Below are 26,632 nucleotides of genomic sequence, written 5' to 3' on the forward strand. Positions count from 1 at the left end.
GTTACCGCAGCCTCCTGGGAACCGGGATCCCAGGAGGGTATTGCAGCACCACACATCACAGCACATGGTGAGTTGGGCTGCGCGGTACGGCAAACTAGGTGTGATAAGAATGCGTTCACTGCATGGTATTGTGCAATTAACACAACACTATGGCCCTAAAAAGGAGCCCAAATTTACTTTAGGCCTGTCTAAGTAACAAAATAATAATTTAAAAAAAGATAAATATTTACATTGCAAATTAAGCATTAATCTACATTATATGTATCAGGAAATGTGATGCATCACTTTGTTTTACAGTTTTACACTGTAAGGGTTCAATCACACGGGTGGGCACATGCATGCACGTGCAGAGATGTGCAGATTTGGGTTTGAATGCAACTGCATCCTCCCGTAAGGAGGTACAGGTGGCTACACACAATTACAAGCAGCATCTGTCCCTCCTGGGAGCAGGTCTCTGCACTGGAGTGTACGCTTTATGGATGTGGACGCCCGTGAACCAATGCAGCCCACTCTGTTCTATAATCCTAAGAGAGATTTCAGTAGAAACCAATATAATAACTACGTCTTACCAAGAATAAAATCTTCACCAGGCTTCCATCAACCTCTTCCACTTTAGACTTCCACCAGGTGCCCTCCCACTCTGTTTTTATCAGCTGGCCGCTTTTCAGCAGAACCATAGGTCGGTTAGGGTACGCAGTGACATATTCTTCGATGAAGTCACGGCAGGACACGTCTTCAATATCTTCCCAGGTTTTGATCACTGTGAAGCAAAAAGACAGGAAACCGTTAACAGACCCGTGTTTGTGACCCTTTTTAGTATCCTAGTATGTGTACTGAACTGCAATTTGTCAAAGAAACCCTAGAGCAGGGCTAGGAAACCTTGTCACTCCATGCCTGTGGCTGTCAGAGTCAATGCGTAGTGGAATTTGTAGTTCCACAACAGCTGGAGAGCCGAGGGTGTCTACTTCCTGTTCTAGAGAATATCTTTCTGCTGCTGCAATGACAGTAAGCCGCAGCATATACGTTCCACTTACAGGGATCACTGGTCTGAGATTGCACATTTTCCCAAGGTACACCTAAGCTCCTTAGTGCATCTCAAATAGAGTTTGCACACATGGATTTCAGGAGCAAAACCCTCTGCTTGAAGCTGAACTGCAGACAAATAGCTAAATACATAATAAACATTTTTTACATGGATTTACATGGCAGACTGCATAGCCAGTCTAGTGACCTGACCTTTCTCTACTGGTGTTAGGTAACACAGGTAGGTCACCTCTCTGCCCCCACAAATATTACTACCAAGAACCCATTAATATAAAAAGCCCCTCTTCACTAAAAATCAAAGTTCAGGGAACGCCATAATAATAACTTGCCTGTTAAATGACTTCCCTTTCACTCTGATCCTTTCTGCATAAGCTTCCCAATAAATCATTTTCTGTATATTTGATTTTTTCCCTTGTCTATGCAATGACGTGACTGCAAAGCCCTGGCTGATCTGTGAACTGTGGAGGTCCAGCAACGGTGCTGAATTCCCTAAACCTGTTATGCCATCCTGCCAGTGTCCATAGCTTCCATGGTTGTCAGCCAGGAGAAGAGTTCTGCTCACCAGTTGCAAAAAGAGAGAGGGATGAGCCGGAGCTTTGCGGTCACATGACGTCATAGAAAGACGTCAACAAATATTCTGAAAGCGATTTATTTGAAAATGTAAAACAAAGAAATCCTTTTTTGCCTCGTGACCTTAGTGCAAGCTGGGTCTGTGATAGAACGGATTTACATTGTGCCCCGTCAGCTAAAAATAACTTAAGCTAGCTATATACTGCTGATTGAATTTTGACAGTTTCCTGCTGAACTGGCTGAAATTCAGTCCATGGGTGGCCCCACCAGGCACCATATAGATCGATAAAATCAGTTTTTTGATCTTAAGGTGTATGGCTGACTTTGGGCTCATTCATACGGTGTGCACGCCCTTGCAGAGACCGACTCCGGGGAGGGACAGGTGCTGCATGTAATTGTGAGCAGCCGTGCGTTACGGAAGTGCATGTTCAGGTCAGCATGTTGCCACATCCTCCCATAGGGAGGTACAGGTGGCTGCACACAATTACATGCAGCGCCTGTCCCTCCCAGAAGCAGGTCTCTGCATGGGCATGCACGCTGTACAGATGTGCATGCCTGTGTAAATGAGCCCTTTATGAAGTCATAAAGAAGAGGAGACAACCTGCACCATCAACAGACCACTTAGCGAGATGCCATTGAAATGTTGGTCAATCGGTTATCTGGTTACCATGCACAACTTAACCCCACAATCAAAGAAGATTGAACACTTACATGGCCTGCAAATGGGGTATAGTTCTGAGTGTGTAACATAGGAAGCATAGCCGTCATCGAAGAAGATCAGAAATCTACAAAACATGAGTCAAAATGTTATCAGGATTCATAGCACCTAACCTCCATAGCTGTAAATGAAACTCTTCTGGAAAAAGTACTAGCTGCCGAATCCATTTCACTTCTACATACATTGTTTATCATCTCAACCAAGTCCACTTTCCTCCACCCCATGCACCCCACCCCGTAAGCCCTGACTGAGGAGGTCTGTGTTTAGCCTCAAAAACATGCTGGGTTTTGTACATGGGAAATTCATGAAAGAATAAATGTTTGAAGGGAAAATACACCTTAAAAATAAAATTGAAAAGAAAAACAAATCGTATAAAATGAATATAGCATATATGATTGGAGTTGTTTACACAGTTGGTGTACAGACCAACCCCAGACATGTCACTTCCTGTTTCTGTGATTGGCTGACTGATTTTCCTAGAAGTCTGCACTAGGATACAAGTTCAATGTTAGGCATTCTTGCAAAATAAATTTTTATTTATTTTCGGTGAGACATTCCTAAAAGGTTATTACTAAAAAGGGATGTAGACACTGCATCTTTCCTCATTACAACACAGGAAGTCCACCAGCTGATTATAACTGACACAGACCCTCCTATTCAGTGATCAGTAATGGGTATGTGAGGAATGGAGGAGCATGTGACTTACTCCGTGTGACAGTATTGCGTCATACTGGAAATTCATAGCACTGTGTAAGCTACGACACTGAAGACTCAGCTTACAAAGGGCTTTCCTTTGCTTCCAGCAGGTGAATAGAATGATGGGGGAACGAAAGGAAGGTCAAATTATTAACCTGTTGCTTTATTCTGCACAAGCAGAGCAAAGGGGCACCTCAGGGCTAGTGTTGTTCTCATCAGAACTGCTTATCTACTTCTTTACAGCTACTGGTCCTGCCTTATACTAGAGGATGTCGGCGTGCAACCACTCTGGCAGGCATCTCCAACGCTCTGGGTTGTGGGTGGGCTCTCGCCATTCTCATGAACAATACAGGTCCATTAGTGCTACATTTTATGTGATGATGTTAAAATGCTTCAGTGTTTCAAAATAAGGTTCAAATCGGAATGTTGGAGTGATGAAATAAAACAAATGAGACAAGAACCTTAAACCTGAAAGTGACATTACCTCATTTTATTCTTGTTGCTGGGAGGTTCAGCTATGATGCCAGCGTAGAGCCATACCTGGTTGCCATCTTTGTATCTGGCCACCACTCTGCTCCCAACAAACAGTTTATCTAGTGGTGGGTGGTAATCATACGCTATATGGTTGCCGGACAGCAGGCTCTTCCCTTTGTTGTCAAATTTGACTTTGTATTTTTTTCCTGCTCCTACAAAACAAACAGCAAACTGCTTAAAAAATAGAAAGCATTCGTATACCTTAAAATCAATTACAAAACATAACCCTTCCCATCCATCAATCATAGATCTCAGGGAGTGGGTTATCAGCCATTGCGACTTTTCAGCTGACAGCCATATTAAGCCTATGTTTGGCCACCTCTTACTACCTCTACCTTAAAGCTGAACTCTGGGAAGAACAAAAAAACTCCCCTTGTAGTGGGGCATCCCCCATACTGCAAGGGTTAAATACTCGTTTATGTCTAAGGTACTTGGACTTACCTGATCGCCGCTCCCACAGGTTCCCTTCACTCTGCAAGACAGTAGGGCTGTAGCTATTTCCCTCCTACACTCCAGCAGTCAGAGACCTGCTGACATCATCAAGTACAATGGAGGGCCCATAGATATGCATTATACATGAGGATACCAAAGGAAAGTGCTGACGCTGGAGCGTAGGAAGGACAAAGTAAGCGCTGACTGCCAGTGAAGAGGGGATCAGCTGCTGTTCACGATACAACAGACCTAAAGGGGCAGACCCACTGCAAGGGGACTTTTGGGTTTTCCCGGAGATAGGCTTTAATTGCCCAATTAAATTTAAAAGAAAACTACAGTAAAGGCCCCAAATACACACCTCAATCCATGGTCATGTGACACACTGGGTTCAATCTTCACTCTGGACAGCAGAGCAGAGGAGTCCTTCTTCAGGTGCCCACGAGGCTGTCTGGGGGATATGCACATTTACTACTGGCTGGTCAAAGCCGAGGTCTTCTCTGGCTTCAAAGCAAACTATAGCAGTATGATGGCATCATGTAGAGGGGAGAGGCAATGAGCAACTGGCGGCAAGCTTGGACTGCAGCGCAGAGGAGTCCTTTTTCAGGTGCTTACGAGGCTGTCTGGGGGATGTGCATATTTACTACTGGCTGGCCAAAGCCGAGGTCTTCTCTGGCTTCAAAGCAAACTATAGCAGTATGATGGCATCATGTAGAGGGGAGAGGCAATGAGCAACTGGCGGCAAGCCTGGACTGCAGCGCAGGAGTGCTGACCACGGTTTCAAGACACACCGGCAAGGGACACGGACGAAGGACTCGGGTGAGAGAAAAATGGCTTTAACGGGTAATTGAAAATAGGTGTGAATTGGTAGGAGCAGGATGGATGGGGCTTTAAATTCCTATGACTGTCTCTAAAGCTGGAGCCAAGGCAAAAACTGCACCCCAGTCTGAGCTAAGCACATCACTACCAACATATAGTGCGGCAGGAGAGGGAGGATGCACAATGATAAGATAAGAACCCACTGTATTCCAAGATCTTATTTATTTTGGTGCATTCAAATTTATTAAAACCAAGGTTACCTTGATGAACTTTCTGGATCGACGGTGCAGAACCTTTTCTTTTCTTCAGTTTTAGAAAAAGCTTTATTTGGGGGGCATTTAAAAACTGGACCTAGATCTGAAGCAAGGGGTACTCAAAATACAAGCAGCAGCGGTAGCCTCTGACAAACAGGCCTGTCTATATAATGATGTGCCATCAAAAATACCCTCTGGCATGTAAAATCAAAGTACAGAATATGTGTAATAGAACAGTCAGGGATAACGAATTGTAACTGTTCTAACATCGGCTGTTACGTTTTCCTGCACTTCATAAACCATCTTTAACCTGAGCACTTACCAACCATCTGAATGGAAATCAGGGTCCCCTTGTGCCATGTTTTGGTCCTCTTCTTACCAAGAATCCTCATACCCACAACAAGGTCTCCATCCTTTTTCATGTCATTGGCTGTGGAGGTCTGGTTGGGACCACCCACAGAACTTGAAGGCGAAGAAGGATGAGAGGACAGGCGAGTTTGGGGTCCATCTAAAACAATGACTGTCAATATGTATTCAGAATTTTTGTTTAATATACTTACACACACTGTATAAATACAAAGACACACACACGTATACATATATACATCTTTACCACTAAACATATAATACATGATGCAGGATTACCCAAGCACTATGAGAGAACATAGCAGTAGTTATCTGCTTTCAGACAGGCTGTCCCTCAGTGAAACCTCGGCCAAAGGTGTTTGAGAGTTAGTGGAAGTCAATGATCTGACTCATTGTAATAGTGCGTGTACATTTTAGTGCAAAACTTGATCTGGGAAAGCAAAAAGTTTGTTCACACTTACCAAATCATTTTTTTCTGCATGAAAATACTGCTGTAAATACGATCTATCAACCTAATATGATTACGTATTGAAGTTGTGAACATCACTGTGTGGTCTCAGCACAGTCTGCATTGCCTGTGCAGAGTATATCCTGGAGCAGTCCTATTTTTGTATGCCCAGGTTTAGAGAAAAAAACTCCAGTAAAAAAAAAATTCTAACCCTTGCAGTGGGGCTACCGCATGCACTGCAAGGGTTAAATACTCATTTTGTCTAGGGCCTTGGTTCTCAACTGACGGGTCGTGACCCTGTGTTCAGTGGGTCGCCGCATGCCTTCCACTTTTCTAGGTGAGAGGCTCCTCTGCCTCCCCCTAGTGCAGCACTGTCAGTTCTCACAGCAAGCAGCCATTCAAAATATGCTGCCCGGTGCTGAGTGTCAGCTTGAGGTGGGGTGGGGGTATGGCCGCGAGGAAAGCTCTATCCATACATGCATTCCTTACAGCTCCCTCATGTGTCGTATAGCGGTGCCTGGACCAGAGTGACATCACATTCTGGCTCCTGGCACCTCTACAAGCTGCGCAAGGGAGCTGTACAAGCAATGCACGCATGTATGGAGCTCCGTTACAGCACAGCAGTCCACACTGGACCCCAGGAGGATCCACTCCAGTTCTCGTGCATTCCAATGCAGTGCAACTTGGGTTGCGACTGAATGACCAAGGACAAATGTGGGTCCTGAGGTTACACAGGTTGAGAACCACTGGTCTAGGGGACTCAAAGCTGTATTACTCACCTGATCCTCGGTCAAGCCAGCTCCCTCAGTGCTGCTGGACCGGTCCCCACAGCCTCTTCTCCCCCAGTCTCTGACGGTTAAGGACCGCTGACATCATCATGTCTTATGCAGGACCATTGACCTGCATGAGACGTGAGGACACAGAGGGACATTGCATAGCTGGAGCAGAGGGGTAGAGAGGTGAGCGCTGACAGCCGCAGGACCGAGGATTAGGTGAATAAAACCGCTTTATTTGAGCCCAGTAGACAAAACGAGCTTATAACAGGGCCCTATGTAGAAGAAAGAAAGCAGCTGTGTAGCATACCAGGCTTCTTGTGAATGGCCTCCACCAAGTTCTGTACATCTTTCTGGCACCTCTTCATGGCAGCCATAGCGTCTTTTAACTGAAAGGTTTAGAAAAAGAAATCACTGAAGTCAATCAGACGGGTGTACAGTATTATACAGGCAATGTGTCACTCAGGACTATAGTAGATGTGAAAACAGAGACCCTGCCATGTGATGCAGTATGCAGAGATTTGTAAATTAGCCACTTCTATAACAACTACTGAGATAATGTATCAGCCACATAGGTAGGGTATAGTTTTCAGTTGGGTGACAGAGCCATAGGCCTGCATTGTGAGAAGGAATAGTAAGACACAACCATTGTGCAGCAATGTAACGCAAAATGCACAGCCTAGGTATGTAAAAAGCAAATACAACTGCCCTGATTTACACATATAACTGCAAACTATACACAGAGCCATTAAAAAGACGATATATTCCTAATAAAGCCAAACAGCTAAATAAACACCGGAAAGGAAGCTGGCTTCATGCTCCCCTCGGCACTGCCGGTCAGAGGGAAAACTCCCTGTCACCGGAAGTTCCGGGATCGGAGGTTAGTATCAAAGCATCTGGGCGAGGACGGAATCAACACCCATACTACGGTTGTATCGGTATCGCCGCATCCTTAACGGGTAGCATTGCTCACTTTTTCCCTGAAGGCAAATAGTAACAGCAAGATAAGATGTCACTTACCAGTCGTTTCTCTTTAGGAACTTTACTAACAACTGCTTCACCTGTAAAAAAAAAATTATATATATAATATATATTGTATTTACTATTACGTATTGACAAGCTCTGTGATATCTGGGCTATACAATAAATGAGTTTTAGTGACTCTCTGGTGCCATAGCCTGCATTAAAACACTGTCACTTTGCCAACTCAGAGCCTACACACAGCTCACCAGCCCCTGGCAAATATACTTATCCGGCAATGCTCCCCAGCTGCCTCCCTGCTGCAGCATTCCCGCCTAACTTAGCTCCAATGATGGCTAGTGTCGGAGTTTAGACAGTGCATGACATCATGGCAACCCACAACGGGAAAGTGTTTGGGCCTTAGGATTGGCTCCTCATGATCAAACGCCACCATGGTCACGCACTACACCATACCCCACAACACTGCTCCATTACCTAGTGCGGCGGCAGTGCAGGGAGGTAGCGAGGGCACATGGCAAGTATTAATGTCAGGGGTGGACCATGTGCAGATATTGAATAGGGAAAGTAACGGTGTCCCTTTAAATGGGATGTATAATAGTATTGTATATCATTTTAATCATCATGCCATTATGTATATAAATCTTCTGTTCTATTCTATCTGCAGGCTCCTTTTCACATTTCCCGACCTCAATTTACCCTCTACTGTACAAAGCAGGTTTACAGTGCCCATTAGCTCAAGCTGAAGTTTACATACAAGTGATGACATAGCAGTTAGAAGAGTTACTCAGTAATTAATGAATGGCATCATGCCATTATGTATATAAATCTTATGTTATATTCTATCTGCAGGCTCCTTTTCACATTTCCCTACCATGCGTCTAATAGACCTGTATTAGATGTGATGACATCACGGGTCTTTAGATCGCCACAGCCTGCGGGAGAAGAGCCTGTGGGGAGCAGTCTCGCCAGGTGAGATGGAGGATTGGGTGAGTATTTCTTCTTTATCCCACCCCTGGACAAGACAAACAGTTGACCGTTGCAGTGTGGAGGTAGCCCCACTGCAAGAGTTCATTTTCTAAAATCCTGGTTCTTTAAATAGACCAGTTTACTAAACTACATACACTGAGTGGCCAGATTATTATGACCACTTGAGGTTTGTAGGCAAATTAGCTATAATTAGCTATAATGTCGCGCTGAAGTTGCTAGAGGGCCAGACCATTATAAATAGGGAAGCAGGTTGTTTACCACGACAGTAGAAGTGATTTGTTTCTGAAGATATGGGTAAACAACGCGATTTAACAGCCTTTAAACGCGGGATGATTGTTGGCGCTCGGAGCCATGGAGCGAGTATCAGCAAAACAGCAGAATTCGTTAAATGGTCAAGAGCAGCTGTTGTTAAAGTGTTTAAAGACTGGACTGTCAGCCGAAAATCTGGGTCTGAACGTGCGATTGTGGCCGTCAGCGACTAGTCAATGTTAGGGCAGAACGGAGAGTGGCAAGACTGGTACAAGACAACAGAAGGGCAACAGTGCAGTGTCAGATTCCTCGCATCACCTTTCAGCATCTGGTGGACGAGGCCGCCCAACGAAGTCATCTCGTGGAGTCATCTCGTGGCCCAACGAAGTACTGATGGGGTGGTCATAATAATCTGGCTACTCAGTGTATATGTTTACTGAATACTTGTATGCCATTTGCCATTGCTGTTACATTGTTAATGATGATTAACCCTTACAAAAGCTTGACTTACAGGAAATAAAAAACATGGTCACCAACCTGATCCCACACTCACGACATCATCATCGTCCTCATCCTCATCTGGGATTTCAATGACTTCCACAGGTTTGGAGGATTCATCATCATCTGAGCTGGTCTCCTTGTATGTGATGCCCATCTCACTGTACAACGTTTTCACTAACATTTCGCAGTCCTCGAGAGCCCTGCATAGTACCAACGCCAGTCAAAGCATTACCCAGGATCAGTGAACGCATCCATATGACAGATCTCAAAACACTGATACACATAGGTACAGCTCATCTACTATGACATGAAGTCAACAGCCAAGAACGTCTGCTCAGTGGTACATATTTTGGGAAACCTAAAGCTTTTAATTTCTTGATTATCCAATAAAATTTAACATTTGAAAGAATAGAGCAACAGTGATATAGAGCAGTCAATAAGGAACGGATATAGAACGATATAGAACAGAGACCTTGTGAGTAGCCTTTGATTTTAACCCCAATGTACATATTCATGAAAAGTGATGTGCTGTCTGCTTAAGGCAGGAGACTAGCTTAGCCCAAAGAACCTTAGAGGGACATTATTGACGTTAAAGGTTTAGCCCAACCTTTGCAAATATATAATAACTGCCAGTAATAAAAGAAAAAAAATGAATGCAATACATTTCTGCACTAAAGCCTGCAGAGCATTGCAAGCGCAATCCGAGAGTCATCGGTGTAATGCACAGGCTCCTGCACTGCTCACATACCTGTGTCTACAGCCTCATAGCAGTGCACTTCCTGGTATGTGATGGTGCCTAGGCGCTCCTGTGTCTACAGCCTCATAGCAGTGCACTTCCTGGTATGTGATGGTTCCTAGGCACTCCTGTGTCTACAACCTCCTAGCAGTGCACTTCCTGGTACGTGAGGGTGCCTAGGCACTCCTGTGTCTACAATCCCAACGCTGTATATCTGTAGTGTGAGATCTAAGGCACTGACTGCTAATCTCAGGAGATTTGGAATGAGATTTGATGTCACTACTGTCCTGCTCACTGTTCTCCTTGCTGGAGACTCTGATATGAGGAAGCAAAGCCCTGCTTCTACCAAGATGGAAAGTTCAGAACTAGGCATGCTATGTTATTAATGGGGGAAATATCAGCTGCAGAGAGAACACAAGCAATATTGGTGACTAGTCCTTTTCCCCCTTTGCCCGCCTATTTTCAGAGTTCAGGTTCTCTTTAAACGCCATGAAGAACATACACAGTTTGTACTTCTTCCGTTGCCAGTTGGTGTTTCCCCAAGGTGCTTTAACATGCCCCAACAAACCCCAAAAATAAACTAATGATTTATCCAATCCATTCTTATTATACGTGTCTGTGTGATGGGATCAGCATAGTGTTGGTAATACAGTGTGTGGGTGTGGTGTGTGTGTGGTGTGTGTGGGTGCGTGTGTAAATATACACATATATATACACACACACATACATCCTGTATCTATATCTCGATCTATATAAAGGCTTTCAGACCACTGTTGGTCTTTGGTGGGGCCCTATGGTAAGCAGCTAGTCCCATTTACTGATAATTACTGGAGGAATAATAGCAAGAATGTGATTGGTTGTTGGAAACAGTTTCCCTTTGTGACATCATCACTAATTTAGCCCCTAAACACGGATTGATGGTTTGTTCCATTACCTTGAAGCATTGTCACACAAGCTGTCCACATGGGCCACCTCTTCCTCCTTCTGCTTCACCAGTTGCTCCAGCTCCAACAACTGTGCCTTCCGCTGCTTCACAAACTCATTCTTCTCCACCTCCTTGTCTATGAACTCCTCGAGCTCCTTCATAGAGATTCCCAACTCCTCCACCACCATGTTCTCCAGATCGCTCACATCTGATTCGTCCATGGCTGCAGTAAATCAAAGTGAAACATGAGAGTAAAGTAGTGACTTGGAGGAAACAACAATAAAAGTTTGTCCTTAAAGGACAACTATAGTTAATTGACTTCTAACTGGAGTTCTCCTTTAACCAATGGCATTTCGGGTGTTGTATTAAAATGGCACTATAATTATATTTGCTCGTGTTCGCGCCATTTTTAAAATGCAAACCTACATTCCAATCGGTCTTCTTACATCCCAGTGCTGTTCTCCCGTGTGTTGTTGGTGCCTGCACAGTAGTTCACTTTAGGGTTCTATGGGACTTCCAAGGCAGGAGACTGGCTATGCCCATAAAACAACCTAAGCGTGAATTTATTGGCGTTGAAGTTATAGTCCACCTTTTGCAAAAATGTAATAAATGCGCCCACGTTAGGAAAAGAAGAAAAAAAATGTGCATTTAATACATTTCAGTATTGAAGCCTACAGAGCAACCGCGGTCAGTGCGCCATAAGTGTACAGGTTTCTGCATGGTTTACATTCCAGGTTGAACCTATATACGAACCTGCCAATATGGGGCTGACAGAAGTAATAAATGGACTACAAGTGCCGTGATATTACTGCACTTCTGCCCCATTGAGATCTGCGAGGTGGCTGATGGGACTTGTAGCCTTTTTATTTACAGATCCCAGTGACTACATGACATGGATGCATGGGGACACACATGCAACACGACAAATTTAAAACACAAACAGAAGGCTGCTGGGAGAAGAACCCTTGATTCAGGTATACAGGGGTAGGTGAAGGGGGTGGTTTGAAAAAGGGGGGGTGGTAGGGTTGGGGAATGTGACCATGTCTAATCTCACACCTAAATATGAGCGTAACCCAAAACATGGGCACTAACGTGAACTAAAGCTGGCCAAGTAGGTGTCCTTCGGATTTTGACAAGCCCAAGTCTCTGACCAGGTTATACAATTCTGGCAGTGTCATGAGACGAGGCTTGTATAACATACACGATTCCGAAAATACGGATCATTGTCACTGCCTGTACCTGGTTGGTGCATTGCATGCATCTTCACCTGTTTGGTCAAAGCTCCATTTATCTGGTGGCTTTGGTACTGGCAGACTGTCATTGTGTGGCACTGGTCTCATGGCTGAAGGCAGACTGGGGTACTCGATGGATTTTTAGCAGGGAGACTGGAGACATTACTCAGACAGAAGTAACAGTCCGTTACGTGATCAACGGGACGTCAAACGGCATTGACTTCCAAGATCCTCTGAGCCGAGCTGTCAGATCGATAGCACATCTCATATAACAAATGTGAGGAGCCCATTCCTTATCCTGATCACCAATCTTACAACTAGGGATGCACCGGTACTGATACTAGTATCGGTGCCGATACCGAGTATTTGGGCGAATACTTGCCCAAACGCTCTGATACCGGAACTTCTGGTATCAGGAAGCCGGGCGGCGAGTCGTTACACGCCGCCCGGCTCCCTGATTGGAAGCCGTCTCCATGCCCCCTCAGCACTTGGTCAATCAGGAGGCCAGACTGTGTGTAATGCCTCGCCGCCCAGCTTCCTGATTGGTCGGTAAGCTGGCCGGCAAGTCATTAGCCGCTCCCCAGCTTCCTGATTGGGCCAGAAAGCCGACTCCATGCTTCCTCGTCACCTGATGACGAGGGAGCATGGAGCCGGCTTATCAGGAAGCCTGGCGGCATGTAATGACTCGCCTAGTTTACACGGCCTTATGCTCATGAAAGGCCTCATACACGCGTGCACCGAGAATAATAGAAAGGAGGAATGCAGGCCTTGCTAGTGCTGGCTTATGTACTTAAAGGGGAAGTGATAACAGAACAGGAAGTGTCACTCTCTAGCTGGCAGCGTGTAGACAGGAAGTGACGGCCGGAGCTTTCCTCCCGTCCCATTTCGCAGTAATTTCTGAGATTTCAGAACCCCCAGTGACTTTCTCCCTCCCCAGCTCCCGGAAACCATTTCAGCGTTGCTTCTCAAATGTGCAGTAACCGTGACATCGCGCTTCCACAGACATGAATAGAGGCAGCTGCCAAGCAGCCTTCCGTATGTAACATGCACTCTATTTTATACCGTTCCACGATACAACGCAATGCTAGCACACGGATAGACCCCTGATGTCTCCATAAAGAGGACATGTAAATTGGCTATCCCATAGGGGGCGTCTTAGCCCCCCCCATGTAATAGCAATAAAGTTGTGTGTAAAAAAAATAAATAAAAATAAAGCATAACATTTTTCTTTAAGTCCCCACCCCCGACATACACACTCATCTGCTTGAGGCTCGCTCAAATCGTCGTTTTCGCACGCAGGCGCACCCGACGCATATCTGTGTGTATATGTGGGGGGCGGGAACTTTAAAAATGTTTTTTTCTTTTTACATTTTTTCTTATGCTTTATTTTTTTTATGATTCTTTAAATTTTTGTATTTAAAATTTAATTTTTTTTACACACAACTTTATTGCTACTACTTGGGGGGCTACGAAGCCCCCTATGGGATAGCCAATTTACATGACAGGTCCTCTTTATGGAGCCATCAGGGGTCTTGAAGACCCCTAATGTCACCTAGGGACCCCCAGAGAAGCTGATGAAGCAGAAATCGGCTTCATCAGCTTCTCTAGCTGGAGAGTGACACTGAATGCAGGAAATGATGTAATATACATCACTTCCTGCATTCGGGGAAACCACTGTTGGTCTTTGGTGGGGCCCTATGGTAAGCAGCTAGTCCCATTTACTGATAATTACTGGAGGAATAATAGCAAGAATGTGATTGGTTGTTGGAAACAGTTTCCCTTTGTGACATCATCACTAATTTAGCCCCTAAACACGGATTGATGGTTTGTTCCATTACCTTGAAGCATTGTCACACAAGCTGTCCACATGGGCCACCTCTTCCTCCTTCTGCTTCACCAGTTGCTCCAGCTCCAACAACTGTGCCTTCCGCTGCTTCACAAACTCATTCTTCTCCACCTCCTTGTCTATGAACTCCTCGAGCTCCTTCATAGAGATTCCCAACTCCTCCACCACCATGTTCTCCAGATCGCTCACATCTGATTCGTCCATGGCTGCAGTAAATCAAAGTGAAACATGAGAGTAAAGTAGTGACTTGGAGGAAACAACAATAAAAGTTTGTCCTTAAAGGACAACTATAGTTAATTGACTTCTAACTGGAGTTCTCCTTTAACCAATGGCATTTCGGGTGTTGTATTAAAATGGCACTATAATTATATTTGCTCGTGTTCGCGCCATTTTTAAAATGCAAACCTACATTCCAATCGGTCTTCTTACATCCCAGTGCTGTTCTCCCGTGTGTTGTTGGTGCCTGCACAGTAGTTCACTTTAGGGTTCTATGGGACTTCCAAGGCAGGAGACTGGCTATGCCCATAAAACAACCTAAGCGTGAATTTATTGGCGTTGAAGTTATAGTCCACCTTTTGCAAAAATGTAATAAATGCGCCCACGTTAGGAAAAGAAGAAAAAAAATGTGCATTTAATACATTTCAGTATTGAAGCCTACAGAGCAACCGCGGTCAGTGCGCCATAAGTGTACAGGTTTCTGCATGGTTTACATTCCAGGTTGAACCTATATACGAACCTGCCAATATGGGGCTGACAGAAGTAATAAATGGACTACAAGTGCCGTGATATTACTGCACTTCTGCCCCATTGAGATCTGCGAGGTGGCTGATGGGACTTGTAGCCTTTTTATTTACAGATCCCAGTGACTACATGACATGGATGCATGGGGACACACATGCAACACGACAAATTTAAAACACAAACAGAAGGCTGCTGGGAGAAGAACCCTTGATTCAGGTATACAGGGGTAGGTGAAGGGGGTGGTTTGAAAAAGGGGGGGTGGTAGGGTTGGGGAATGTGACCATGTCTAATCTCACACCTAAATATGAGCGTAACCCAAAACATGGGCACTAACGTGAACTAAAGCTGGCCAAGTAGGTGTCCTTCGGATTTTGACAAGCCCAAGTCTCTGACCAGGTTATACAATTCTGGCAGTGTCATGAGACGAGGCTTGTATAACATACACGATTCCGAAAATACGGATCATTGTCACTGCCTGTACCTGGTTGGTGCATTGCATGCATCTTCACCTGTTTGGTCAAAGCTCCATTTATCTGGTGGCTTTGGTACTGGCAGACTGTCATTGTGTGGCACTGGTCTCATGGCTGAAGGCAGACTGGGGTACTCGATGGATTTTTAGCAGGGAGACTGGAGACATTACTCAGACAGAAGTAACAGTCCGTTACGTGATCAACGGGACGTCAAACGGCATTGACTTCCAAGATCCTCTGAGCCGAGCTGTCAGATCGATAGCACATCTCATATAACAAATGTGAGGAGCCCATTCCTTATCCTGATCACCAATCTTACAACTAGGGATGCACCGGTACTGATACTAGTATCGGTGCCGATACCGAGTATTTGGGCGAATACTTGCCCAAACGCTCTGATACCGGAACTTCTGGTATCAGGAAGCCGGGCGGCGAGTCGTTACACGCCGCCCGGCTCCCTGATTGGAAGCCGTCTCCATGCCCCCTCAGCACTTGGTCAATCAGGAGGCCAGACTGTGTGTAATGCCTCGCCGCCCAGCTTCCTGATTGGTCGGTAAGCTGGCCGGCAAGTCATTAGCCGCTCCCCAGCTTCCTGATTGGGCCAGAAAGCCGACTCCATGCTTCCTCGTCACCTGATGACGAGGGAGCATGGAGCCGGCTTATCAGGAAGCCTGGCGGCATGTAATGACTCGCCTAGTTTACACGGCCTTATGCTCATGAAAGGCCTCATACACGCGTGCACCGAGAATAATAGAAAGGAGGAATGCAGGCCTTGCTAGTGCTGGCTTATGTACTTAAAGGGGAAGTGATAACAGAACAGGAAGTGTCACTCTCTAGCTGGCAGCGTGTAGACAGGAAGTGACGGCCGGAGCTTTCCTCCCGTCCCATTTCGCAGTAATTTCTGAGATTTCAGAACCCCCAGTGACTTTCTCCCTCCCCAGCTCCCGGAAACCATTTCAGCGTTGCTTCTCAAATGTGCAGTAACCGTGACATCGCGCTTCCACAGACATGAATAGAGGCAGCTGCCAAGCAGCCTTCCGTATGTAACATGCACTCTATTTTATACCGTTCCACGATACAACGCAATGCTAGCACACGGATAGACCCCTGATGTCTCCATAAAGAGGACATGTAAATTGGCTATCCCATAGGGGGCGTCTTAGCCCCCCCCATGTAATAGCAATAAAGTTGTGTGTAAAAAAAATAAATAAAAATAAAGCATAACATTTTTCTTTAAGTCCCCACCCCCGACATACACACTCATCTGCTTGAGGCTCGCTCAAATCGTCGTTTTCGCACGCAGGCGCACCCGACGCATATCTGTATATGCGTCGGGTGCGCCTACGTTCGAAAACGACGATTGCTCCTATTGTGGTGCACATGTTACATATCGCCGCAAACGTCGGAGTGAGAGCAATAATTTTAGAGACATTAATGACTGATAACACTAAACTGATGAGCAGTAAAATCGTCGCCTATGGGCGTTTTTTGCTATTTTGCGGGCGCAACTAAATTTTAAGGCTTGACATGTTTGGTGTCTATTTACCCGACTTTTATGTTTTACTAAAAATATGGGTAAGAATAAATGTTTTATAACATAACGTAGGGAAACTTTGTGTTTTTTTTTACATTTATGGTACTTTTTTCATTATATAGTAAAAACAAATAACACCCCCCCTAGTGGTGAGTATATACCTCCAAAAGAAAGCGCTATCTGTCCCCAAAAAATGTTAACATACATTGCAGGGCTATAGTCCGGTCATGCTGACTGGTGACATTTTTGACTGGCTTGTGAGACACCATCAAATTATTCAAGCCCTGGAGCTGACGCTTTGAATGCTTCAAGAAAGAATGCTGCTCGAGGCTCGCTAAAAGCTTCACTCCACGCTAAGGCCTAGTTCACATGCGTTAAAGTCAGGTGGTAGGGAAGGGTTTTAAAGGCCTCCTTACCGCCTATAAATGCACCTATGGAATAGTTCAGTGGGCAGTACACAGTACAGTACACACATGTGCTCTATCCTTGGAGATGGTCCGATGTTTATATGACCATCTCCAAGTCACCCCAGGACACCTAAGAGTGAGTCACTTTGTATTCTGGTCATCCTAAGTGTGAAACAGTATTGTTACATTTTATGATTGTTTAATCGTGCCCAAACAGTAGTAGCACACACACACATATACACTCATCTCTCCCCTCTCTCCCACCTACGCTCTGGCTGTGAAATGTCCCTCGTCATCCCCATGTTCTTAGACCGCCAGAGCCCGGTGGAGAAGAGGCTGAAGGAACCGGCCAACTAGCTAGGTGAGACCGAGGATCAGGTGAGTTTATCTTTTTTATTTCACACCCCTAGACTGAAGCCAGCACTTAGCTAGGGGGTAGCCCACTGCAAGGTCTTATTTGTTTTATGCCCGGAGTTCTTCTTTAAAAGCCGCCAGAAAGCGAGCAAAGCAAATGCTCTCTAAAATCTTGACGCTCGCAATTATACAATGTGAAGCCTGGGTAAAGCAAGCCTTACTCAGGGTAGGCAAACTTCAACCCTCCAGCTGTTGTGGGACTATAAGTCCCACCATGCACTGCAAGACTCCTGAAAATGCATCCTGAGGTAATCCTCAATGTAAAATTGCAAAGACTTTAAATATATCATCATCTACAATACATAATATCATCAAAAGATTCTGAGAATCTGGAGAAATCTCCGTGCACAAGGGAGAAGGTCAAGACGCAACATTGGATGCCCGGGATCTTCAGGCCTCAGATGGCACTGCATTAAAAACAGGCATGACTCTGTGATGACATCACTGCATGGGCTCGGGAATACTTCCAATAATCACCGTCTGTCAACAAAGTTCACTGTGCCATCCAGAAATGCAAGTTAAAGCTCTATCATGCAAAGAAGAAGCCATATCTCAACATGATCCAGAAACTCTGCCGTCTTCTCTGGGCCAAAGCTTATTTAAAATGGCCTGTCGCCAAGTGGAAAACAGTTCTGTGGTCAGATGAATCGAAAGTTGACATTCTTTTTGGCAGCCATGGGCTCTGCATCCTCCGGACTAAAGAGGAGAGGGACCTTCCGGCTTGTTATCAGTGATCAGTTCAAAAGCCTGCATCTCTGATGGTATGGGGGTGCATTTCTGTATATGGAATGGACAGCTTGTACATCTGGAAAGGCACCATCAATGCTGAAAGATATATCAAGGTTTTAGAGCAGCATATGCCCCCATCCAGATGATGTCTTTTTCAGGGAAGGCCTTACATATTTCAGCAGGACAATGCTAAACCGCATACTACACCTATGACAACAGCATGGCTTCGTAGTAGAAGAGTCTGGGTGCTTAACTGGGTGCCTTTTTTTAAATCTTAAAATGGTTCATTTTCTCAGTTTAAACATTTGATATGTTTTCTATTTTCTATTGTGAATAAAATACAGGTTTATAAGATCTGCAGGTCATTGTATTCTGTTTTTATGTAGATTTAGCACAGCGTCCTAACATTTTGGGAAGTGGGATTGCACCAGATCCATGGAGAAGTAGCGTCATCACTTTAGGACGAGGCTACAGAACACCCCCAGCTTCTCCATAACATGTGAGATAGCTGGAAACAAGGTAACAGAACAAATCGTCACAGCCAGAGAGCACAGGACGTCATCAGCTGACAAGATTCTTTTTTGCACTTGTTGAACAAATATAATAAAGGTTGCTAGGCAGCCTGGCTTCCTGACCAATCGTCACAGCTTCCCGATTTGCCAGGAAGCCAGGCTGCCTAGCACTAGAAAGGTGCATTGCATAAAAATGCAGCGTGACTGCAATGCAAAAATATGAGGTAAAGTAGTATTAAAGGCTGATGGTTTTCTACCTTAATGGATTCTCTGCATTAGGGTTAAAAAGGATCAGTACCTTTTTGTGTCGTCGTCGTCCCCCTGTCAACGCCGCCGGTCCCCGAAGTGATCCTCCCGTTCCCAGGTTGCAGGGGGAGGATACTGAGGGCAGAAAAGCCATAGGCTCCTTCTGCCGTCAATCACACTTTAGGGAAGAGAGGGGCGTGGCCCGCGGAATGACAGTGAAATGAGGAGTAGAACAGAATTTATAAGAAGGTGGCTCACCTAGATGGAAAAATAAAACCTGATGCTTTAATATCATTTTAGGTCTCGTTCACACCTAGGCGTATTGCATATGCGCGACCGCCGCGCGTTTTTTTACCGCGATTCGCGGTAAAAAAGTCGCGCGACCGTCGCGCGTTTCCGAAGGCTACTTGGCTGTATCCCAATGGAAACGCGCAACAAAACGGCCCAAAGTAGTACCTGTACCTGTTCAGGCGTGGGCCGTTTTGTAGCGCGTTAGGGACGGGCGGAAATACGCCAAGGTGGGAACGAGACCATTGAATACAATGGGATTTATATTTTTGAGCGTTTTGTAGAGTGTTCGTCGAGCGTAGAACGCGCTACAAAACGTTCAGGTGTGAACGAGGGCTAAAAGGCCAAGTGTTCCTTCTGAACCATGTTTCACATTGGACCCGTATTTAGGATATAACATGAAACATAGTCACATCGCAACCCCACCACCAGTACCTGAATCATAGGGTTCTTCTCCCCACAGGCTGGGGTGGAATTTTTTTAATTAGTTGCGGCTGTGCATGGCTCCGCCCACACAGCCGCATCATCCTTTCACGGGATCTGTAAATGGACAAACTACAAGTCCCATCAGCCACCACAGCAGAAGGGCTTGTGGTTCTCAATGTAATACAAGTGCGGTGATGTCATTTTTTTTATTGGGAAGGTTTGGATGAAAGATACACTTTTATTGCACGTGTTCATAGACGTCAGATTGACAGATCAGTCATGCTCAGTCATTCTGGAGGGATCAAACAATTGTAAAAGTTAGAGAACGTTGTCTGATTCCTACTGAGGAGCCCGCACACACTGGGAGGCAGTCAGATCATACATGCATGACGAGCATCGTGGGGGTACCGGCAATCTCTGCACACCTCATGGTATACCAGTGATCTTGTTGCCCATCATGGGGGTACCGGCCATTTCAGCACCCACCTTGGGGGTACCGGCCATCTCCGTGCCCATCATGGAGGTACCAGTGATCGCAGCACTCCTCGCGGGGTATCTGTGATCTTGGTGTTCATCATGGGGTACCAACAATCTCTGTGTTCATCATAGGGGGGTATCGGCAATCTTGGCGCTCATTATAGGGGTACCAGTGATTGCAGCACTCATCAGGGGGTATCTGTGATCTCGGCGTAAATCATAGGGGATACCGGAAATCTCAGTACTCATCATGGGGGGCACCAACAATCTCTGCACTCATCATAGGGGGTACCACCCATCTCACTGCTCATCATAGGGGGTACCACCCATCTCACTGCTCATCATAGGGGGTACCACCCATCTCACCGCTCATCATGGGACTACAGGTGATCTTGGCGCTCATCATGGGAGTACCAGCAATCTCTGTGATCTGAGTGTGTACATGGTAAACAAGGGCTATAACAAAGTATTGTATATTCCTGCAGAGCTGGAAGCACATATTACATACATACAGTACATGGTAGATCCATCTACACACAGGACCACACACTGTGCCTGCATGAATGAGCTCACCGCACCCTACACATCATTGGCTGGGTTCCCATCACCCATACACACTGCACCGTATACACACAGGAGCTGAGGAGTCAATGGGCACCCACGTGTGTCTGTTTATTGTGCGCCTCTACTACATTCTATACGGTATAGAAGTCACTGTACCGGCAGATGCTGGCCGACTCCCTGTGCTCTCTTCCTGCGCCGTCTTCCCGGTACCCCTTTTCTGTCTCCGGTTGCCGGAGTGACGGGCCGGAAGTCTAGCTCCGGAACCGAACAGCCTCGCTATCTGCCCCCGGAACTGACGTCACCACAGAGACAGGCCAGAGAAAAAAGAGGCGCGGCCTGCAATAGCGGGAGGTTGAGAGTAGGAGAGGAAAAAACAATAATTCCGCGCTTTTGTCCTGTAGGCGGAGATAGATGGGCGTGGTGATGATGGTGGTAGCATGCGATAGGCTGATGGATCGGGCAAATATTGGCCGTACTTGCAAAGTAGAGTCACATTGACATATATGAGGCACGTCTACCTTCGTCTTCTAGCGGGGGGGGGAGATGAGCCCCACATAATTCTATGGGGATCTACTGCGACCCATACACTTCTATGGGGATCTACTGCGACCCATATACTTCTATGGGGATCTACTGCGACCCATACACTTCTATGGGGATCTACTGCGACCCATACACTTCTGTGGGGATCTACTATGCACCATAGACTTCTATGGGCATCTACTATGCTCCATAGACTTTTATGGGGATCTACTATACGCCATAGAGTTCTATGGGTATCTACTGCTCCCCATAGAATTCTATGGGTATCTACTGCTCCCCATAGAACTCTATGGGGATCTACTGCACCCCATAGACTTCTATGAGGATCTGCTAAACCCCATAGACCCGTATGGGGATCTACTGCATCCCATTTACCTCTATGGTGTTCTGCTGCGCCCTTTAGAGTTCTGTGGGGATCTAATGTGTCCCATAGGTAAAGAGGTGAGTAAAAAACAATAAATGGGTAATGAAATAAGGGAAAAAGAAGGCAGGGAGCCTGGGCTTTATTGATTCAACAATTGTTAGGAAGATGACAATAGATATCAATGGATTTCAGGGGCTCAACAATCACCCTTCATCAGGGCTTAAAGGAGAACTATGGGGTTAAGGCTTTTCCCCATAGTTCTCCTTAGGGTAACGGGAGGACACAAACTAGCGTCCTCCTGTAAACCTGCTTCCCATTGACAACTTTCTGGCAGAGGGCAGCAGATTTTCCCCAAGAATTTGACAGTATTTTGCCCCATCCATTTTTCCTTCTATCCTGACAAGTGCTCCAGTCCCTGCTGCGGAAAAACACCCCCCATAACAGGATATTGCCACCTCCATGCTTTACTGTAGGAATGGTGTTATTTGGATGGTGAGCTGTTTTGGATTCCCGCCAGACATATTATTTGGTGTTGAGGCCAAACAATTCAATTTTAGTCCCAGGGGTGTGGACATTTACAAAACAACTACTTGTCCAAGGACTAAAGCGGGGGCCCGATCTACCTGTCCCTCATGACAATCTACTTGTCCTGAGACAAAAAAAATCATTTTAACCAAAACCGTATTTAGCAGTGCTTAGAAGAGCTTCTCATTGGTCAGCGCCGTCAGGTGACAGCGATGACCTACAAATGTGCTTGGAATTTACAAGCGAAATTCCATGGCACAGGTACAGATAGTACAATCGTACTGGCGGACGGGAAGGACCATTCGCTGAAAGGTAAACATTGCAGGAAGGAGAGGGGGCCAGATTTGTGCAGGTGATTAAATTTTCCCAATTTACTTGGGAAAGTGAATTCACCCTTAAGGGCCGGGGCAGACTTCGGCGATCGTGTGCGTTTGCCGTGCGGCCCCATTGATTTCAATGGGTTACATCCGCGTGGCAATCACTGAAAAAAGGTACATTTACCTTTTACCACGACACGCACCGTGCTGTGTTTTCCGCGTGATTGCACGGGCGGTATTGCGGCAGTAACCCGTGCCTGGCGTGACCGGGGTGCCATTAGAAAATAATGGCACTGCCAGTGCTATTCCGTAACCGCCCACCTATCTGCGCAGTTTCCTGCACGATTGTCGCACGGTCATGGATCGCCCACCCAGCTCACGCACACAATGCCCTATGCATGCGTTTATTCATATGCAGATGGTGGGGGCAGCGGGGTTGGTTTTAATTTTATTTGTAATTCTTAATTTTCATTTATTGTATTATTTTTTATCTATTTCCATTTTTAATTATTTGTTGTTTTTTACGTTTTACATTTTTATGTATTTATATTTTTTTAATTTTATTATTTTTTGACAATTGTTTTTTCTCTTAACTTTTTTGCTTTCACAGAGGAGATAACAAGCCCCTGTGTGATAGCATTTGGAGGTGACAGGTTCTCTTTATTGACCCTGTCACCTCCAATACAGGGGTTCTAGCACAGCACTGTGCTCGCTCTCCTGTGACAGGATGGCTACGAGTGCAGCTTTCCTGTCATTGCTCACAAGGAGCAGAGCAGAGAACAGACGTTCTCTGCTCTGCTCCCCGCTCTCCATCCTGATCTAATTTGCCGTGGTCCCCGGTCCCTGAAAGGAGAGCGTAGACCCCCAAGACCACGGCGGTGAGGGAAACAGCGGGCAGGGAAAGAGACAGTGACTGGGGACACGGGCAGAGGGCAGTGGCCGATGTTCTATCAAAGTTTGTGACTACGTTGGAATGTGTGACCGGTGATGCGGTCACACATTCCAACATAATCCCGCCCACTTTGACAGCATTGAAACGTGTGATTGACTTACTACGCATGTGCGGGAACAGCTGATCGGTCATAAAATTTCACGACCGAGTTGCCGATACTGTGCTTGCGCGGCTTTTGCGGCCTTGTTTGAAAACAACAATTCAAACAAAGTATATATTCAATGGATAATAAAGATAATACAATTATTGGGGGTATTTCAATAATATTTATTTAATTTATATTTAACTTTACTTCATAATATTATTAAAATACCCACGATAATTGTATTATTATCTTTATTATTCATTGAATATATACTTTGTTTGAATTGTTATTTTTAAACATAACAACCACAGTAGTGGCAACCCAGCCGTGAAAGCCAATCACACGCTGTCAAAGTGAGCGGTATTACGTTGGAATCTGTGACCACGTCACCGGTCATACATTCCAACGTAGTTGCAAACTTTTTATAGAACACCGAACAGAGAGAGACGGGAGGGGGAGAGAAGTAAGTGAGGGTAAGGGCAGTGAGCATTGGGTTGCTTACAAGTGATCTTGGACGGCTGTACAGCTGCTGAAGATCACTTGTACAAAACGGCTCCCACACTACATTTAGCCGTGCTGCTTGCCCGAAGCATGTCACATGCACACAATGACCACGCTTTGTCATAAATTCCTGCAGCTGCTTCAGAGTTTCTGTAGGCCTCTTGTTAGCCTCTCTGACCAGTTTCCTCCTGGCTCTTTCATCCAGTTTGGAGCGATGTCCTGATCCAGGGAGGGTCTGCATCGTACCAAATACCTTCCACTTCACAATAATAGACTTCACTGTGCTTCTAGGCATTGCTAAATTCTTTGAATTTGTTTTGTATCCATCTCCTGACTTGTGCCTGTCCACAACTTTTTCCCGGAGAACTTTTGACAGTGCCTCGCCACCCATAGTAGATTGTTTGCTTCAGTTGCACTACCAGGGATTGAAATGCTCCAGGAAAGCTCTTTTCATGCCAAGCTAATCAAAACGACCCCCACAGAAAATCACAGTTGAAAGTCAAATGGCTTTGTGTGCCATTGAGAAAGTGATGAGCTACACCTGATTGAGTTTATAAGTCATTTTTAGGAGGGGCTGATCCCTTTTCCAACTCAGTGATTCTGTTTTTTGAATTTTTTTCTGGCATGTTTTATCTTTCACTTGGATGTTATAAGTTGCACTGCACTAAATACAGCTGGATGAAACTAAAACTGTGTCTGTCTTCATTTCAGGCTGCAAAGCAACAAAATGTGATTAATTTTAAGGGGGTGATTCTTTTCTATACCCACTATATATCACCACTAGATGGCGCTGAGGAACATATGATTCCTCTGCTCCTCAGTGCCATCTAGTGGCCAGTTACAGTTATAAATCAGCCCCTTAAAGGGTAGTTTGCCGCTCCCCAGCGCTCGACTACACACGTACTTCCGGTGTCGGCTATTACTGCCAGAGCGTACAGCGGGTGAACGTTTTCAATGGTTCTGTCGAACAAAAACACAGACCCCGACAAGAAAATATCTTTCAGAATGCATTTAATATTTTTTTATTTTTTTTACTTAGTATAAATATTTTCTACATAATATAGATACAGGTTGTTCAAAGGAAATGAAAAAGTAAGACATAAATCCTGTAGAAATTGATTTGTGCTTATCCATTCACATTGATGCAGTCTCATTTCGGACAGTATGCATAGTTATCTGAATGCTTAGAGGGGCACTCCACTTGGTTAAAAAAGCAGACCCGTGCTATTGATCTTCCGCGTGGCAACAGGATTCTCGCACATGGTATGTGTCGCCTACCAGGGGCTACCAACTTGGCAGTGTTTGTATCAAGTGGTATCTCTGCTCTATCCTACGGACAGCAATGGGCACCTCAATAGCCAATCACCAAGCAGCAGTACTGTCTTCATTCCGCTGGATGGTTGGAGAGGTGGAAAGGGAAGGTGGACCGCATGGGCTGCTATGGAGGTATTTCCGCCACTAAGCGCTATCCTGATTAACTCAAAGCTGGCTTCAGCGAGCTAAGCTGGCCCTTGCTGCGCCCCCTCTCAGCTGCGCCTGAGGCGAGTGCCTCACTCGCCCCGTGGTAGCTACAGCACTGTCACACTGTATTCAGCCGGTGTCTCCCAAAGGGGCATACATTAAAGAGAAGAGGGCATAAGAACGAGTCAATGACATACAAATGATCCACTATGAATACTTTGCAGCCATGATGGGGCAGAGGGGGAGGAGTCTGGACACCACTGCTGCATCATACGCAGCGTCCTCGGGGTTGCAAGACTCCGCTTTGTAATTTCCTCACAGGTGGCATTTACAACTCAGACAATTCAAGCTGGAAGATGCATCCTGGATTATCTGAGTTACGGTGAGTGAAGAAGTGTATGATCCTAATAAGTTACCGTGTGTTGTGTTATTTAATACACATGCGATGGTTGGTAGGAAATAATGGCACCGCAGGGCACCAAACAATGCAATGCATGATGTTGTGTGATGAGGAAACGTGCAGGGATGCACGTGTTCTAGCAACGCATGATGTGAATGGGGGGTAAATCAAGTGGCTTGTTATTATTTATTGAGCAATCAGGTGTTCTCAAGTGTCGGAGGGTTGTTGAATTGTGCTTACCTGGCTAACCACTCTACTATGGAGTTCATTCCTAAAAGTTCTGCCCGGCCTAAAGCCAGACAGATGTAGTTATTATTATTATTATACAGGATTTATATAGCGCCAATAGTTTGCACAGCGCTTTGATATAGTTTAGATATAGTTTGCATGGCACTAGCGTCCCTAGGTGGCGCTGATGAGTAAGCACCATCTAGGGGCACTATTGCTGTTGTCTGAATGAGCCCCTATGTGTACAGGCACCATTAGGCAACCCACAGAGGTATGATTCACCAGATTCTTGGCCATTTTCCTGGTCATACAAAGCTTCATATAAGAATTACACAGGAAG

At 45.5% G+C, this 26,632-nt stretch overlaps 1 protein-coding gene across 1 annotated transcript in view; it reads right to left on the reverse strand.

Moving 5' to 3' along the window:
* Positions 1-21,250, reverse strand: part of SETDB1 (SET domain bifurcated 1) — a 45,518-nt gene extending 24,268 nt beyond the window's left edge. Inside the window, exons 1-9 of the mRNA XM_018559910.1 lie at positions 21,073-21,250; positions 14,101-14,314; positions 9,406-9,569; positions 7,672-7,712; positions 6,962-7,040; positions 5,387-5,584; positions 3,513-3,714; positions 2,326-2,399; positions 570-760 (exon numbers count right to left, since the gene is read on the reverse strand). Of these exons, the coding sequence (XP_018415412.1) occupies positions 570-760; positions 2,326-2,399; positions 3,513-3,714; positions 5,387-5,584; positions 6,962-7,040; positions 7,672-7,712; positions 9,406-9,569; positions 14,101-14,312 (1,161 nt within the window). The 5' untranslated portion in view covers positions 14,313-14,314; positions 21,073-21,250. The remainder of the gene's footprint in view (positions 1-569; positions 761-2,325; positions 2,400-3,512; positions 3,715-5,386; positions 5,585-6,961; positions 7,041-7,671; positions 7,713-9,405; positions 9,570-14,100; positions 14,315-21,072) is intronic.
* Between the last annotated feature and the right edge of the window lie 5,382 nt (positions 21,251-26,632).

The sequence above is a fragment of the Nanorana parkeri genome, unplaced genomic scaffold (assembly GCF_000935625.1).
Source record: "Nanorana parkeri isolate BGI_ZX_2015 unplaced genomic scaffold, ASM93562v1 scaffold420, whole genome shotgun sequence".
Taxonomy (NCBI): Eukaryota; Metazoa; Chordata; class Amphibia; order Anura; family Dicroglossidae; genus Nanorana; species Nanorana parkeri.